The 18,740-nt window shown below is 44.1% G+C and overlaps 1 protein-coding gene across 2 annotated transcripts in view; it reads right to left on the bottom strand.

Moving 5' to 3' along the window:
- Lama3 (laminin subunit alpha 3) overlaps window positions 1-18,740 on the bottom strand; it is a 234,943-nt gene that overhangs the window by 19,265 nt on the left and 196,938 nt on the right. For both annotated transcript variants that reach the window (XM_031364992.1, XM_031364991.1), the window contains 11 exons: window positions 18,152-18,303; window positions 17,856-18,018; window positions 17,326-17,459; window positions 15,388-15,532; window positions 12,137-12,256; window positions 11,240-11,373; window positions 7,999-8,116; window positions 7,580-7,720; window positions 4,813-4,952; window positions 3,779-3,910; window positions 2,008-2,161 (listed from right to left, as the gene is read on the bottom strand). In XM_031364992.1, coding sequence (XP_031220852.1) covers window positions 2,008-2,161; window positions 3,779-3,910; window positions 4,813-4,952; window positions 7,580-7,720; window positions 7,999-8,116; window positions 11,240-11,373; window positions 12,137-12,256; window positions 15,388-15,532; window positions 17,326-17,459; window positions 17,856-18,018; window positions 18,152-18,303 — 1,533 coding nt within the window. The remainder of the gene's footprint in view (window positions 1-2,007; window positions 2,162-3,778; window positions 3,911-4,812; window positions 4,953-7,579; window positions 7,721-7,998; window positions 8,117-11,239; window positions 11,374-12,136; window positions 12,257-15,387; window positions 15,533-17,325; window positions 17,460-17,855; window positions 18,019-18,151; window positions 18,304-18,740) is intronic.

Here is an 18,740-nt window from a genome sequence, read left to right as displayed (position 1 = left end):
CCTGAGATTCCTTTCCTGTAAAGTGTGACCAGTGATGTAAGAAAATCCACATGGAGGGCGTAGCACAGTGGATCGAGGATGCTCATTCATCTTATTGTGACCTCAGATATGGGAAGGTCACCCTGTCAACCAAGCTCAGAGCAAGTGATTCCTTAACTCCAGAGCTTGTGTTTAACTCATGACAATGTTCACACCCCTCCATGCTAGCAACATCTCTTCTTTTTGGTCTTGGAGGCACATGAGAATCACTTGGAGATTCCTGCAAACTTCAGGTTCAGAGGCCTTTTTCAGACACCTCTGATCTAACTGGTCCTTGAGCACTGGGACTGTAAAACTCCTTGTGTGTTTAAAATATGCAGCCTTGGTAAGCCACCTGGCCTGAGTGAATGTGGATAGCTCACCATAGAGATTGCCTCGGGACAGAGGAGACATTATGGGGACATAAGAAGGGCATAGCTCACATAGTCTAGAAAAAAAAAAATCACCAAACCTGATCCCAATACACACAAGTGTCTAAAAGCTCTTGGCTACAGAACCCAAGTTTAGGTCTGTTAGCAGATAGGCAGGTAGTTTTAGGGCTAGTCATCTCAACTTGGGTTTGGGGAGAGATCTGATGTGCCTTTAAATACTAAGAGTCCTTTTGGAGCTTCTATTTATTTCAGATAAGGCTTTTGTGATGCTTATTTTTCAAATGTCAATTTGACACAACCCCAAATGACATGGAAAAAGTATTAATGAGAGATTTTCTAAAGTAGGTGCATCTGTGGACACAACCATGGGGAATTATCTTAAGTTAGTTGATATAGGAAGATCCAGATTACTGTGGGTGGCACCATTCCCTAGGCAGAGTCCTGACTTATATATGAGTGGAGAAATCTAGCGGATCACAAGCAAGCATTCTGGCAAGCATACATCCATTTCTCTCTGTTCTTAATTATGGAGGTGACATGACAAGCTGTTTCAAGTTCCCACCTCAACTTCCTGACAATGATGGGACTATAACCTGGAATTGTAAGCTGAAATATATCCCCTTCTTCCATAAGTGGCTTTTACCAGGGTATTTTCACACAGCAGCAGAAATGAAACTAGGCCATCCCTGCAAAGCAAACTACAAGGAGCTGGCTTAATACAGCTGGAATTCTGCCTCTCTTCTAAGGACCCACAGTCAATGTTTCTCAGGATTCTCTCATTATAATTCAAGTCCTCTCTACAGAGGGAATTTCTCTTCTACCATTTTTGGACAGAGGATATATGAAGAAGCAGCGTGATGTCCAACTGAACATGCTCAAGACTGTACCTCCTCTGTGATGGAAATATTGTCCTCATGAGTGTACATCTGTTTCCACAATGAAAGACCCATTATTTCTTAGTTTGAGGAAAAAACTTGGAGAATGGGGCTCAGTGTTCTTATTAGACACAAGTAACACACCTTCCTAGCCCCATTGTCCCCTAGTTGGGCTACTGGCGTTGCACTCCCAGGGTGAACTTACTATGTCCAATTACAGCTCCATTTCTTCGGAGACTGAAAAATTGCCTAATTTTTATCAAGATAAACAAATGTTGAAGAAAAAAATCACTTTGTCAAATTTTCAGTGTGTGCATCTGTTTTTGTATATATGAGCATGTGTGAACAGGTGGACATCAGGTCAATATCACATGGCTTCCTCTATTGCTCTCCACTGTGGTTTTTGAGGCAGCTTTCTCACTGAATCTGGAGCTCACCCAGTCAGCTGAGACTGCAATGGCATTACCATGGCCTTTACATGGGTGCTGGGACCCGGATTCTAGTCCTCATGCTTGTGTCCAACTGTACAACCCTACGGACTCAGCCACCTTTCAGGCACTGGCTTTGTCATTTTGGTTCCCATCACCTGGTGATGACCCTGTGGTGCCACTTCATGGAAGCACCGACCACCAGAGACTGGGTGATGCCTACTTCCCTTCCCCATCACTCCCTCTAGGTGGGGTCAGAAGAAGTAAAACCCAAGGTAAGGCTCTCACACTTACCTGATCGACATTGAAATTCTGGGCCTTGTTAAATCCCTTAGGACTTTTAAACAACATAAGAAAAGGTGGCTTGTTTAAACTGCAGCCTCCTAGGGATGCATCCCTCTTGGTGGATTTACTAGCCAAATCCAGGACTTCTGGACTCTGTGAAAACCTGGAATGAGGGCAAAATGAAAGCTATGACCAAACTCTTGCCTGGTGGGAGACCCGGTCAGTAGGCAGAGAGAGCATGTGACAAGAAACACTGTCACTGTCAGGATTCCTACATGAACACTCTCACTGTCAAGATTCCTACAGGAACACTGTCACTGTCATTCCTATATGAACACTCTCACTGTCAGGATTCCTACAGGAACACTCTCACTGTCATTCCTACAGTAACACTCTCACTGTCATTCCTATAGGAACACTCTCACTGTCAGGATTCCTACAGGAACACTCTCACTGTCACCATTCCTATAGGAACACTGTCATTGTCATTCCTACAGGAACACTCTCACTGTCATTCCTACAGGAACACTCTCACTGTCACCGTTCCTATAGGAACACTGTCATTGTCAGGATTTCTACAGGAACACTCTCACTGTCACTGTTCCTATAGGAACACTCTCACTGTCATTCCTTCAGGAACACTGTCACTGTCATTCCTACAGGAACACTCTCACTGTCATTCCTACAGGAACACTCTCACTGTCAGGATTCCTACAGGAACACTCTCACTGTCAGGATTCCTACAGGAACACTCTCACTGTCACCATTCCTATAGGAACACTGTCATTGTCATTCCTACAGGAACACTCTCACTGTCATTCCTACAGGAACACTCTCACTGTCACCGTTCCTATAGGAACACTGTCATTGTCAGGATTTCTACACAAACGTTCACCTCTTCAAGTCACATCTGCATGATAAAAGAGCTCCAGAAACTTCTATGGGCTTTAAGTGTAACAGGGCTGAAATACTTGTGTTTTTCTTGAAATGGGCATCATACATGACCATGGAAATCAAATTGCAGAGAGGGGAGTGGCAGACATGGTATGGCACAGGAAGGATGTTGAACATTAGGGTAGCACTAAGGTGAGCTTATGGGAAGATTTTTGTGACTGCTCTTGCTCCTGAGCAGAGGCTGCAGTTAAACTCCTGCCTGGCTTCTCAGTTCCTCCCATGCCCTGCTCCAGCCATGGGGCTACATGCTCAAGAGAGCTGCTTTATCAACTGTGGTCGGGAGTGAAAGCTGTGGGCCTCATTTTGGCCCAGGACATTCATGCCAGATTGGGGGTGGGGTCAGAGTGACAATGGTGCCATTTAGTGGGGCTGCAAGTTTCAGCTTGAGGTTCCCAGTCAGAGCCAGGACCTCCCACAGCTACAGGGAAGGACAGGGCCTTATCTAATGTGTTCTGAATTAGAGATAACATTAAAGCTCATATGAGTGGAATTCTACTCAAAGTCTGTCCAAGACTGCACAGGCCCTTGAAATCCCTTCACCTTAAAAGCTATGGGGAACTGACCCAATCAAATGATATGGATTAAAGTGAAACCAAACAGTATGAATCTTCTTTCAAGGGCCATGATCAGAAAGTTAATTTTCATTAACTTTCCAAGCTCTAGGCTGCTAGGAGCTTGGGCTTGATGGGTTTTTAATGCATTTTAGAAATACTTGGAATGAAAGCCATTCATAACACTGACAAATCTAATCCAATTACTGGATAGCTATGATACTTTGTTGATGGGTCGCCTCTTATCAATAACCACAGACAAAAAGACCCCCCACCTTTGGACAAAAACGTTGCTGATACAACCCTCGAAATAACCGCCTCCCATGAGGAGTGACTGCTGGGCACTGGAGAAGGTAGGGAGCCTTTGGCTCCTTCTCAGGACCTGGTCATCGATGAGAAGGCGCAGGCTGAAAGTGAAGAGAAGCAAGACAAGGGTGACACCTCTAGTAAATACCATTACCACCAACAACAACAACACCCAGACACTCTCTGAGGGAACAATCTACTGTCCGACTCAACTAGGTCACCCAACAGGACTAGTCAAATCAGATGTATTTTTTAGAGTACAAAATATCTTCATATATTTTTACACATAATACTCTAGTTAAATAATATAAATATCTGCTCAAGCAATTTTTAAAAAGGCTTATTTATTTTTATGTGTATGTGTGCTTTGGCTGACAGTGCACCCCATATGTGCCATGTCTGAGGAGCCAGAAGATCTCTTGGAATTGAAGTGATGAGAGCTTGTAAGCCATCATGTGGGCTCTAGGAACTGAACCTGGGTCCTCTCTAACCCCTGAACCTTTTCTCTAGCCCCTTGAGGAAATTTTGCAACATGAATATATCAATGTAGCTCACATTCATAGGAAGATACCAAATGGTCTGGTACCCCAGTCCCTCTTTGTGTTAATTGTACTTTCTAGCTTTCTTCCATGTCACAGAATAGCAAACATCCAGGATTCTGACACAATTGATTTGTTTTTAAACTTTTGGACAGAAAACCACAAGGGGGCTTGTTCTTATCTGAGCTGTCTCTTTATAACATTTTTGGGGGCATATCCACACCATGCTATGTGCAGCTTTATAAGGTGCCATTTAGGATGTGCAGTTCATTTTGAATTTTTATCTATCCACGTACATCCAACCACTGATTTGATTTAATCAGGACACCAGTACAGAGCTAGGGAAATGCTAACACAGAATAATAGCCAACTAGTATCAGCATCAGGAACAGATACTCTGCAAATCTGAACAGGAGAACTCAGGTGAACTAAACAGACCCTGGCAGCAGACGCAAACCACTCACCCTGAGGTGTCGCTTATTACAGATACATGATGCAGTAAGCCATCCATGTAGGTCCCTGGAGACTTGAAAATCAGGCCGCTGCTGTCCCTAGCGTTCAACTCAATGTGACCATCTTTCAGGGTGACCAGCAGGCTACTTGTCTGTAAGCATCCCAGAATACACCGTCAACAAATACTTTGCATTTAGAGATGACAAATGATCGAAACTAGGCGTAACGCAGTCAGTCAGGGCATGTTGGCCTGACTTCACCATTTTGATCAAAAGATAACTGTTAAATAGTTTGCCTTTTTGTTTAGGAATATAAAAATGTTATGCAAATTACTTCAACATTGATGACTGTGTCAGTCTTTTTCTATATCTACTTTCATTCAGCCCATTTAATTTTCTAACCAGCTGTTCAGACTGTTTAAATCACACCTAATTTTCCCTGTTTTTACTCTCATTTTGATGAAATTGTTTCTATCATAATTCATTCTCTCCTATATAAGTTTTACAGATTCATTATCTTCAGGATTTTTCCCTGTGTGAGGTTACAATGATGACTCCTTTTCTGCGATTTTCATGACTGTTTTATGTTCTGGTCATTACTTCCAGGAAGCCTAATTTTCCATGCCAACCTGTTCTCATGCAAACACTGGCAGGATGATTGACCCTTTCAGTTAATGAGTAACTTAAACCTATCCTCAGAACAGTTGCCACTTCACTTCCATTCAGTTTTCTTTATCAAGTCTAATTTCTGAAGTCTTCCATACAATGTGGGTTCCTCAGTGAATTTCTCATCTACAGCAACTTGTCCAGTGCAGTTACAGCCAGTGAAGGCTGCTGCTGCTGTTGAATGGGACAGACTGCGTTTCTTAACTAACACTTTATGAACTTGAAAGCAATGTCCCTTAGACATTTTCAGAATCCCTCTACAGCACTGGATTGCTCTAACGTGTTGCTAATCTAATCCTTACATCTGCTTTTGATCATTCTGTGGACTGTGAACTAGCTGTACTTACGTAGGACAGAAGAAAGAAGGACTAGGAATTAAAAGTGCTAGGTCAGGGCTGGGGGTGTGGCTTAGTCAATAAAGTGCTAGGTCAGGGCTGGGGGTGTGGCTCAGTCAATAAAGTGCTAGGTCAAGGCTGGGGGTGTGGCTCAGCCAATAAAGTGCTAGGTCAGGATGGGGGGGGCATAGCTTAGTCAAGAAAGTGCTGAACCCACAAAGGGTTCAGAACCCAGAACCCACATAGAAAAAGCTAGGTACAATGGTATACACTTATAAGCCCAAGGTTGGGGATGTAAAAACAGCAGGATCCGCAGAGTTCGTTGGTTAGCTATCTTAGACTGCTTGGTGAGCCCAGGCTAGGAAGAGACCTTGTTTCAAACAAGGTAATGGCTCCTAGAGAATGCTACATTAAGTGTCCTTTGGCCCACACGTTCAGAGAGAGACAGAGACAGACAGAGATAGACACAGAGACAGGCAGAGATAGAGACAGAGACACAGAGACAGACAGACAGAGAGATACAGAGAGTCAGAGAGAGACAGAGAGTCAGAGAGAGACAGAGAAAGAGACAGACAGACAGGATAGAAGAGGGAGGAAATAAACTAACATTAGGTCAAAGTATCCAACTTGGATAGATGACCTGTACTGGCTTATGGCACATGTCTCTTTAGGGATCATTAAAAAAAAATCTACAAAGACAGGTAAACAAGATACCAGATGGCAAGAGACTTTGCTATGAGTATAGCCACAGAGCCAGCCACTGCCATGTTTTAGATCTGATACCAAGTATATGCTGTGATTGGCAACCGAGCCCAAAGAACCAAACCAAAAACATTTTTATTTAAAAATCCCATTCTTCCTATCAGTGGATTTCTAAGCTAACTCTTAAATCTTGGGGGCTGTAGAGGGCATCTTCTTGTGGAACAGAGTCCCAGTGTCTGCCTGTCTCTGTCTCTGTCTCTGTCTCTTGCTCTCATTCTCTCTCGCTCTCTGTAAGATTCTTTTTTATGCATGCCTGTATAGTGTGTGCACATGTATATGGGTGAACTGGTTGATGTCAGGTATCTTCCCTGACTGTTGTCTATCTTATGTATACAGACATGGTCTAAGTGAACGTAGAGCTTGCCACTTTGGGTACGTCTATCCCAGGAGACTGAGCCCCAGGTTGCTAGAGGGGACAAGTGTCCTGGCTGCTTTCCTTGACCTGAGGTTATAGGGAGGCTACTATGCCCTCTGGCTTTCACGTGGTCCTAGGGGATCCAAACATCAATTCTCTGATTTGTACAGTGAGTACTTGATGTGTCAAGCCTTCTCCCCACCCCAAGAGAGAATCTCTGTGGCTGCATGTGAAGAGAGAGCAGAAGACCCTGTTTTCTCTAATTCTCCCGGGGCAAATATTTTCTTTGGAGTAGCTACTACAATAAAGGAATCTGAAGAGCCTTCTCTGGAAGATGTAATCAAGAGGAAATAGCAAGGAGAAATCTTGATCTTTTCCTAAACTACATTATTACCTATAGCTGTTGTAATTCATTTTAACACATATCTGTAAAAAATGGAAATGATTGCTCAATATACACAAACCGAACTCTACAGATTATTATATACCATCTAGCCAGAATTCTCTCAGGATCTCCCCAGGTGAGAAATTACTCATGCTAGAACTGTGATGGCAGATAAAATTCCCAAACTCTGCTTTCTTCAAAATCTCTGCTGCTGCTGCTCTTGGCAGGAAGCTCGGAGCCAGGCTTTTGCCTTACTAAGAACACACTATGTCTTACCCGTGTCTGATGATTTAGTAGTGTACCACTGGGTTGAAAGGTCTGAAACCCAAATGAGAGCTGGAATCGCTCAGTTGAGGGCACGTCCAAGTTTGTAAAACTCATCTGTCCTCCTCTGGAGAATGAGGCAGTTCGCACAAGCTGAAATGCAAGCACTGAAATGACTGGCATTATAGTCCCTTGCCGGATACCCAGATATGGGCTTTTGAACTACACCCCTTCCCTGGAAGGGATGATGACCATTAGTGCAGCTCACACAGACTCCCTCTGCGCTTGGCCATGCCATCAGTAACTGAGCATCTGTAAGGTTTTGTGAGTATAGCTGGTGATCTTTACAAGTTCAGTGCATGAAGCCAGCTCAGCCCAGCACCATGAGGCCCCTGGGATGCTGTTTGTCACACAGCCCCAATCCTGCTTACCTTCCAGTCTTCTGAGCACTTTTTGGTTACACCCACAGTGTCATTCAACCTGACAACCCCACTGGTTTTCTTCAGATTCTTCATGCAGCCTTGGAAAGCGGGTGTCGAGATGTTAAACCTGAGGATGGGATGTAGAAAGCGGGGACCTGTGAGACTGGGCTGCCTTAAAATGCTGGCTTTCGGGTACTTCACAGCGGACAGGCAGTTTATGAATAGGCTGCAAACTGCAGGTGTTATAGAAACATTCTCAGGAATCTGAGAGCCAGGAATGTGCTAAAAACCTTTAGACTCTACTTTTCTACTCACCATGTGAACTCAGAAGAAAGGGTCAGTTTTTAGTTTTATTAAATCCTAGAAAACACGGCTGACTTAATCCTTAGGTTTGAATCTATCTGCTACCTCCCAACCATACTACATGAACAAGTCATCGTTACGAGGATTAAATCCACGGATGCTCAGAAAAAGCTTTGGGATGATGTTGGATGCAGGGATGAGCACGCAGGCATGTCAAGAGTTTCAGGAGTGGGTGAGAGCTATGGGCTCTGGAGCTGGGCCGCCTGGGTTCAAGTTCTGTATCTGCCTCACCAAGCAACTTTACTTCTCTGTGCCCCCCTAGTATAAAATGGAGACCTGCTCTTCTGCATCACAAGACTGTCATGTGATTAACTTAATATATGTAACACTCGAATGGCTCTTAGGGAATCCCAAGGGCTCACTGATGGCAGCAGGGCGATCTATATACACACTAGCTGGCTACATTACCCTTTACCCTGTGTGTGCTGTCTTTACCTACTACTCTGTAATCATCATCCCAGCAAGCTCTTCTGGCTGTGTGGTGTATTTTTTGAGACAAGGTCTTTCACTGAAACTGAGGCTCAATACCACAGCTAGACTAGCTGGCCACTTGGAGGGGTCCTCTTGCTTCTGACATCTACCACTAAGACTATAGGCACATACTGCTATTCCTGGCTTTTTTTCTTTTTTTCTTTTCTTTTCTTTTTTAAAATGTGTTTATTGTATGAGTGCTCTATTGCATATAAATCTGCATGCCAAAAGAGGGCATCAGACTCCTTGATAGATGGTTGTGAGCTACCATGTGGTTGCTGGGAGTTGAACTCAGGACCCCTGGAAGAGCAGCTAGTGCTCTTAACTGCTGAGCCATCTCTCCAGCCTCCTCATTCCTGGCTTTGTAATATGGGTGCTAGAGAAGAGAACTCATAACCTCATGTTTGTTCAGTGAGCACTTTATGGAAGGCTCCATTGTGCCAGCCCCCACACGAGCAATTCCTATACAGATCTTCCTGTGTGGTGCCCTGGCATGCCCCTATACAGATCTTCCTATGTGGTGCCCTGGCATGCCCCTATACAGATCTTCCTGTGTGGTGCCCTGGCATGCCCCTTTGACTTTGCTTCCTAATCTGCGTGGAGCTGGATTTATGTTAAGCATTAACACACACAAACTGACTGAGGCAAATATTAATGTTTCTTAATCAAACGATGTGCTAAGAAAATCCACTCCTGATATCATTATAAATCCCTCAGGTAGCTTCATTTATCTAACTGGAAAGGTGTGTGCCTTTATTCTGGTCTAGTTCATTATAAACAACAGAATGATGAGGAGCATGCATACAATTACATTTCATTACAAGGAAATGCACATCTTTGTTGGCATTGTGGCTTAATTACTTTATAAAGACAGCTTGCACTGTGGGAGAGGAAGGAAGTTCATTTTAAATTCTGGGGAAGGCATCTTTATACATATGTTCATATCCACTTTCTTGGGCCATCTGAGGGTCTAGACTCCCACATTCTCTCCAGGATTCAAGGCCTGACTATGTCGGAGCAGGTACTCTTAGGTCAATGACTTCCTGCATGGGGGGTGGATACTCATCCTCTGGGCCTACCTGCCCACAAAAGCTTATCCAGTTGCTGGGGTCTGCAGACATGAGGGAGCAATAAGAGCAGAGAATGATACTGAATTGAGAGTGTGTCAGATCCCAGGATGACCGTTACTGTCCCAGGAGCTTTGCTTTCATGTTTTATGTTATACTCAGAACTCCAGGAGAAAATGCCCTGCTTGTTGTCAGGCCCTCTGGCCTTATCAGGAAGGACTTTTAGACTAGATTAACAGACATGTGACCCCTGATTACATTCTCAAGTCATTCAAAGATCCGGGTCCTCATTCCTAGAAGACTGAGAGAGAGGAAGAGTCCCCCATGGACTCCACAGAGCCAAGCTGCTCCTCGATGCAGGCATGGAGCCACTGTGTCTCAGTTCTATCAGATGTGAATTCTCCCAGTCTCCTTGGGGCCCTTTCACTAAGCTGGGCTCCTTGGGAAGAGCTGTGTGGCTCCCCCTGCAGAGTTCTGCTGAGGTCCTCTAAGCCACCCTTTCCCAGTGATCCACATCAGGGACTCACTGGATGACCAAATGCCTTACCAGACAGCTAAGACAGGCCAGACAGAGATAAACATTGCTTAGCATTTCATTTCTGAAGAAACAAAAGGTCAGGTAAATATTTTCATGGCCTTCTGTCCCCTTCGCTTATTTCTCTGCCCTTGTGATTTTAATTAAAACTAGGAAAACAGTATAAGCTTATCTAGAAAGCAGAGGGGGTGGGGGAGCCTCTCATTTGGAAGCAGATTACCAGAGAAGCTAACTCTCATACAGTCATACTCGCTCTCCCTCCGTCCCTCCCCCACCCCACTCCTTCTCCTCTCTGCATGTATGTTCTTATTCTATATGTGTCTATGGATTTCTTTAATGGGTAAAGCAATAGCCTTAATTCTGTTTTCCTGACCTTCATCAGCCCACCTGGATTCTTTGTGGTTTCTATCCTTCCAAGAGTGACAAGGAGGGACAGTGAGTTGCCACACACCTTATCCAGCTCCCTGCATTTTGACTAGCCAGTCCCAATATTCAGTTTTTACAATCCATTTTTTTTTTTTTTTACTACGTTGTTAGTATTGCAAAGTTAACTGTTTGGGCTAATATTAAACATGGGAGCCTAGACTTATTGATGGCAATTCCAGCCAGCATAAGAGGTGTTCTGCTTTAACAAAAATGCAGCACATCAGCTTGGCAAAATGGCTCAGTGGCTAAGGGCCGACACCCTCTGTCAAGCCTGACACCCAGGGCACACAGGGTAGAAAGAGAGGACCAACTCGTATGAGTGGTCCTCTGATCGTCATACAAGCAGTGGCTCCCCTCCCCAAATAAAAACCCAACAACTTCATCTTACCTTTCTCTGATTGCAATTGGAATTCCTCCCAAATAATATGTGCCGAAATCAAATATTTCCCCCTCAATTCTTATACTGTGTTCATTCATATTTATCCACATGCGTTTTTGAACTTTTCCAATTGTGATTAAAATCTGAAACAAATAGGAAACAAATCAGCTAGCGACGAGACACAAACCTCTTTGAAGTATCTCAGAGTAACTGTGGCTTTATTTTCCTGTGGACTTGTTTACATACATGGCAGACAACTGCCCAGTAGCAGTGTGTGGTAAAAGTTTGATACTAAAACATCTGTGTGTGTCTGTGTGCGTATCCATATTTTTACATGTTCATCCATGTGTGTTCATATGTGTGCATGTGCACGCAGAGGCCAGAAAACATCATAGGCATTGCTCCTTGGCCATCGTTGACCTTTGATTGGAGATGAGCACCAGGGATCTGCCTACCTTTGTGTCATCCTTACTGCTGGGACAACAGCTCTACCACACCTTGCTTTCTCTACTTAGTTTCTGAGAAGCTCTGAGCACAGTCTGAGTCATCCCCCCAAGTCCCTAAAACAGTGTTTCTCAGCTGTGCCTTGCGACCCCTCTACCTCTGTAGCATTAGGAAGGTTGAGAACTACTGCCCTAAAACATTTTAGTAGAAATGATCTCACTGTAATAGAAATGTTCTTATTTGAAATTTATCATGGCTTACATAATTTATATATGCTATATATTTATTATACTTAATGCCTAAATGTTCAGAATTGTAAAGGGCATACCCACAGTTAATAAGTTTATCTTGTAATAGGGTTTGTGTGTCATTTTGCCTATTTTTTGGGAGGGGGCACTAATTTCATTTTAGATGAAAGAAGGTTCACTGACTTCCCAAAATTGAAATAAACAGACTCCATACCGAATGGTCTCTCCCATCATTGATGGTGTGTCGAATCCCTTTCTCTTTGGGTGGCTCTGAATTCAGTTTGTATTTTACCATGAGATTGCCATCTTCTATGTTCAGAGATATGAAGTTATCCTGGAGTGTGGAAAAGGGCAGATTATCAGAAGGCCTGGCTGAAGAACAGGAAAGTTCTGGTCTCTAGTGACTTTCGATGCCCTTGGTGCCTCCTGAGCTAACAGGGAGATGAGCACTATGAGACTTCATGCTCGAGAGGTAGACGATGGCTGACTGCTGTTAGCAGTGTGAGATAGCACACTGCCCAGCACTCAGGACAAATTCAGTCACGCCACCTGGCATCCTGATTTTGCTTTACCACAACCAGAACCGGAGAACCACACATGGAATCACTTCCTCCCTTCTCTCCAATCAGTCCAATCAAACCCTGGGATTTCCCCTTAACTGCCTCATGTCACAACCTCAGTCATATTGCCCTATTCCAGTGGTCCTCCCCATTCTCCTATAGTGATCCTCCCCTGTTCTCCTGCAGTGGTCCTCCCCTGTTCTCCTACAGTAGTCTCCCCCTGTTCTCCTGCAGTGGTCCTCCCCTCTTCTCCTGCAGTGGTCCCCCTGGTTCCCCACAGATCACTGGCCACCATGCAGTCAGGGCATCCTTCTGCAGTTGCCAGTGAGCACACTAACTTCCTTTGTTCCTAGGGACAACTCAGACCCCCAGAAGATGCTTCAAAGTACTGGACACCTCTTCACTTTGCTTCTTATCATGCCTCACTGGCCACGCCCTAACCACATTGGCCACCTTTTATCCCTGCATGTTCTCATTGCCAGACTTTTCTGTCCCCTGTCCCTGCTGGATCCTCTTCCAGTGTCACCTTCTCCGTGTTCATCAGGTTTCAGAGGAAGCATCTTCTACTTGAGACTCTGACATTGAAACTCTTCACTTCCCCTCTACACTGCTCAAAATTGTGAGGAAGCAGTGGCTCACTGATTGGCAGTGCACCTTTTGTGCAATACCAGCATTCCCCTCTAGAGGGCAGGCTCTGGTTCATCCCAGTCAGCATTGTCTCTTGGCTATATTAGACATGGGTCCTGTGGTGATTGGTGTTAATTCAACTTGACAGAGCCTAGAATAACCTTGGGAGAGTGTCTCAATGAGGGACTGGCTGTCCACGTTGGTTTGGCCTTTGGACAGATCTGTGGGGTTGTCTTGATTGGCTTAACTGGTGTGGGAAAACCCAGCCTGAACCTGGAAAGTACCTTTCCTGGTATTGGGCCCTGAACTGTACAAGAGTAGAGAAAGCTAGCTGAACATTGAACATCCTCGGGATTCTCATTATACATATGCAAATATTCTAAAATGGAAAACAATCCAAAATGTGGAGCACTGCACATCCCAAGCATTTTAGAAAAACAGAGGTCCTCCACCTGAACCAAGGAGACCTTGTTTTGGAATCCAAGTGCCTTGGCCTGAAGCTGCTTCCTGCCCAGCTCTCCCCAGCCTCCAGGCCGGTTGCCACCCTCTCACGCCATCAGAGCTAAGGGACCAGACCAACCTCAGAGTGAAGAGTGGAGGTGAGCCTTTGCTCCGACCTGGCAGGCAGAGGTTTGGTAAATCCTCAAGCCATGCATCCCATTCGCAGACTGTCCCTCTGGGATATTTTTCTGGAACTCTGCTTGTGAGAGCAACTATACAAGATTTGTTCTGGAGGTCAATCCAACAAAGACCCATTGCACGGGAACCGGAACAAACTTCATGCCACTCTCCCTGGACCAGCAGAGGGCACTGGCAATCATGTCCACACATGACCATGACTGCAATGCTTCTAGCCTAAGAAATGGTCTGAAGGGCGGCCCTTTGGTATTGATGGAATGGTTCTATGCTTTGTTTTGTTTTCTTTTAAGACACCTCCACAGTGATTTCCAAAGTTGGCTGCATTTGTTTATTCTTCTACTACCAGGATTTAAGGGCCCCTTTCACTACATCCATGCTGGCATCTGTTATCATTCCTATTCCCAAGGACGGCCATTCTGACAGGAATGATGGAATCCTGTAGCTCACTGCACCAATGCAGAAGTGATCTGCATTTCTCTGATGGCTATATAGATCCTGATCAAAAACCCATGACTTGGATGGTCAACTTTATTATCATTTTTTCTTATAATACATTATTTTGCTAAATGCTCATATAGTCAAAGTGCACTCTTTAGCCATAGACCTAGGTGCTCTCAGCCTTGGTTAGAGAAGCATTTTGCCAAGGCTGATAATACACAATTAGCCTGAGTGTCAAGAACGAGAGATAAGGCTCAGTCCTTAGGATCATTTTTCTTAACACCACCACCTGCTCCTAAGTAGCAAAGGTCAGGGCCCATTTATGTCAGACTCCCAGCAGGTTCGGACTCCAGCAGGCTTGGACCCCAGCAGGCTCGGACCCTAGCAGGCTCGGACCCCAGCAGGCTCGGACTCCAGCAGGCTGGAGGTGCTGTCCAGCCCCAGCCCCTACTGAGTAGATATTGGCAGCTGGTGGCTGCTACAGGAAGGAGAATTAATCTTCCTTTGAATGTGTGGCCTTGGTAGATTTCCCATAATCCACTGGATGGCCCCATACATATAGGCCGCACTAGTTGGACTTAGCAAGTTATTAAGAAAAAAAAAAACACACAGGAAGTTAGGAGGGGACCATTTGGGGGGTTTGAAGGAGGTAGAAAGGAAAAATGGGATAGTTGATATGGTTGTATTTCATTGTGCACAGTATAAAGAAAAATATTAAAAATAAAGAATGTTCCACTGACCCAGGCTACTTCAAAGTATGGATGCTTCTATTGCCTTGGGAAATCAAGCTGCAGGCTCATTAAGACACAACCCCCACAGTCTGCCCTGAGCCTGATCAAGCTCATAGCTACAGAAGCCAAGCCACCAAGATTTGGGGGACCCTAGGAAGTCTTCATTTGTTTTAAAACAGCTATTATCAAAGTCTAAGACCAACATGAAAACAGGTTAGCCTCGTTTGGGGGGTACGACCTCACATTCCCGATCCTTTGACCTTGTTAAAATTCACCTCAACAGAAAGAGATCATGACTGTCCCACGTCATACTGCCACAGCTTTCCAATCTAGATGGTTTTTTTTTTTGTTTTTTTTTTTTTTTTTTTTTTTTTTTTTTGTTTTTTTTTTTTTTTACAACAGCCCACTTACCCCCAAATGCTAGATACAGTGGATATACAAGGATTTTCTGGACATTTGACGTAAGTTACCTGGTTTTCTGCGAAGAACACTAAACCTCTGTCCACAGTAGTTTGGATGGTCTGTATGAAGTTTGGGAAGGGAGCATTTGGTTGAGTAGGAATGCGAGCATAGCCCGTACCTTCAAAGTAATTTTTGTCTGACTCTTCCTTTCTCCTGTCAACACCAACCAGATGTTACTGATTAAACAATGGAACAAAGAATACACAGGCACAATTTTTGTAGGAAAAGGGGAAACTCTGTTAACATGTCTAGCCAACCTTTCTTCTTCTTCAATCCTGCTTTGAAGAGATAGTTCAGTGGGTGAAGTCTAAGAGTAAACCCCAAGTTTTGATACTCAGAATGCAAATTAATGCTGAAAATGGCAGATCAGATCTGCAACCCCAGTTTTGGGGGGTACGTAGAAGCAGGTGTACCTAAGGGCTTTCTGGCCAGCCTAGTGAGCTCTGAGTTCAGAGAGAGACCCTGTCTCAAAAATAAGGTGGGAGTTATAGAAAAAGGGACCAATGTCTACTTCTGGTTGCCACATGTGCACACATGGATGAATCTACTTGGGCACATATACATATGTTATATTATGCCCATGGGAGAGAAAGAGGGGAAGGGAGAGAGACAGAGACAGAGAGACAGACAGAGAAACAGACAGAGACAAAGACACACACAGAGACAGAGACACAGAGAGAGACAGAGACAGAGAGACAGAGAGAGAGAGAGGAGACAGAGAGAATGAATGAGATATTCTAGAATGAATGTTCTAGAGATGTCTATTGGAGAAAGTGGCTATCTGAAAATATTTAAATGTAAGAAATCATTAATTTTCAGTGTTACCTTCTCCTAAATATTAAAGCTTGCTCTTCTTAGATAGGAATGTCCCAAGTCTTTTAAATTGTAGGAATGGCTACAAGCTCAAAAGAGCATGTTGTACTTTGAATGAGAAGGCTCCTATAGGCTCAAATATTTGAATGTTTGGCCATTAGGGAGTGACACTCGTAGAGGCGTGGTTTTGTTGAAGTGTAGTCTTGTTGGAGGAAGGGTGCCACTGGGAGTCGCTTTGGTTTCAAAAGCCCAAGTCAGGTCCACTGACTTTCCGTCTCTCCTCCCGCTGCCTTGCCTAGCACCATGTCTGCCTGTATGCTTCTTATCACAATAAAAACGGACTAAATCTCAAATGTAAGCAAGCCCCAGTTAAATGCTTACTTTTATAAGAGTTGCTGTGGTCAGGAGTCTCTTCACAGCAATAGAACACTGAGTAAGACAGAGCAATTTTCAAATAGATTCAGAAGACAGAGTGCCTCCAAAGTCACTCACTTTGGAGACTGCTATAGTTTAAGTTTTAATTACATAAGTATGTGCCTAAATAATCCAATATTGAGTATTTTTGCGGTAGGAGGCACCAAAAATTTAAGATTCATTTTTTAAAATTATTATTATCATACACGTATGTTACTAATTTAAGTGTGCTACAGTGGCATATGTGGAGATCAGACAGAGGACAACTTTGTGGAGTTGGTTTCCTCCTTCAACATTTACCTGGACTCAAGGATCAAACCCATGGACCCATCTCATAGTCCTAGAGATTCAAAACTGCCGGGCGGTGCTAGTGCACGCCTTTAATCCCAGCACTTGGGAGCCAGAAGCAGGTGGATTTCTGAATTCGAGGCCAGCCTGGTCTACAGAGTGAGTTCCAGAGAAACCCAGTCTCGAAAAACCAAAAAAAAAAAAAAAAAGCCAAGAAAACTATTAACCTAATGTGGTATATAAACTAGGGCAAGATGTGTGTTATTTAAATCTTAGAGATGGAGCATGGTGGGTGTTATCTGCACACATAGAAGTGATACTGGCTCCAGGCAATGAACTGTAACATCAAGGACCTACCCACCACTGGAAGGTGGCAGTACTGCACACCTCCAGCCCAGCCCTAGGGACAAAATCCTTCAGGCTTCGTTTACCTCCTACAAGGCTCCACTTCAGTGGTGTTGAGATTGAAAGTTGTCTTGAAATTGTACAAGCTTAGAACGTTCTCGTTGAGGTCATCTAGTTCGATACAGCCTTTGTATGGAGGGTACCTCAGTCTGCTTGGAAGCTGTGAGAGAAACACGACAAAACTCCAGTGAGTTGAGCAGGCAGAGTGGCCGTGTAGCATGAAGACTTGCAGCAGTGAACTTAGCATCAGAGTGAAGGATGTGGTTCAGGGCTTTGACATTTAAGAGCTGTCTAAACTTAGGCTGGTCGTTAATCTTCCCTGCCTGGGTGTACTCACCTGAAAAATGGAGATGGTGTTAATACTTATCAACACAGTACATTAAGTTAATGCTCTAAAGCTTAAAACTCTGGACAAAGAAAGAACAGCTTAGCTGTTACTACTGGGCGTGCTTTGAGAGTATATGGTTAATCTGTTTTTGTATAGAATTAGTTAAAACACAGACATGAAGTCATTATACAACATCAAAATTAACCATGAATCAACATTGATACTTACTTCAAAATCAGGCGGGTAACCTCCGACGTAAAACACAGCATTCTCTGGATCCAAATTAAGGAGTGTGTTACTACTGCCGCTCTCCATGTCATAGACCCCAGGAGCTTTGGGTTTATCAGATGTGGCTTCTTTGGTGTAATTAAGCTTGGCAAATTGATATATTCTGTTGAAAATTAGATAATGAAAATGTAGGAGAAAATGAGAGAATTCAAAGCCAATACGCTAAAAGCTGAGTAGCACGTCAACGGGGGAATTTGCTGAGTCTGCTGGTCAAGTTCACAACAGCTGGACTGTACCTCTGGAACTTCACCCGGTCCATAACCGCCTCCTGAGACTCACTCTCCGTTAGCACCTGGTCTATCTGAACTTCCGTTTCTCGAGCCCCCAGGTTGTAGACACAAGTCAGCTGGCCATCTACAACCGCCATGCCGATGTAGTCCTTGGAGGCCTAGAGACATGAAGGCCACTTTAGAATTCTTTTTGTTCAAAATGAAACAGCATTGGGATTTCTTGAAGAAATTTGAAAACAGAGTTTAAGCATGAGGATTAAGACAGTGAGGCATACATATATACAGACAGACAGGCAGACAGACACATCCCAGAGCATGGGTGTGACAAGAACTCAGAACTCTTATATCTTTTTTGAACTCTCAATGTCCACCCCCAGAGGATAACAAATGTTTCATTAATGGGTCATTACAGAATACTTGAGTCTCTCACTGGGCTGTGTCTCCTCGTCCTATAGTGGACTGAGTTACTGATTTTCCTATTGTTCAGTCTCTGATAGTTTACGAGCACCTACCAGAGAGCAAGCTGACTTAGCTGCTCATTAGAGTTCATCAGTAAAAAGGACGAGCCACTTCTCGTCCCCAGGTGCCATGCTAT

Source organism: Mastomys coucha, unplaced genomic scaffold (genome assembly GCF_008632895.1).
Source record: "Mastomys coucha isolate ucsf_1 unplaced genomic scaffold, UCSF_Mcou_1 pScaffold13, whole genome shotgun sequence".
Lineage (NCBI taxonomy): Eukaryota > Metazoa > Chordata > Mammalia > Rodentia > Muridae > Mastomys > Mastomys coucha.
The sequence above is the reverse complement of the archived record's forward strand: the minus strand, read 5'-3'. Positions and strand labels throughout refer to the sequence as shown.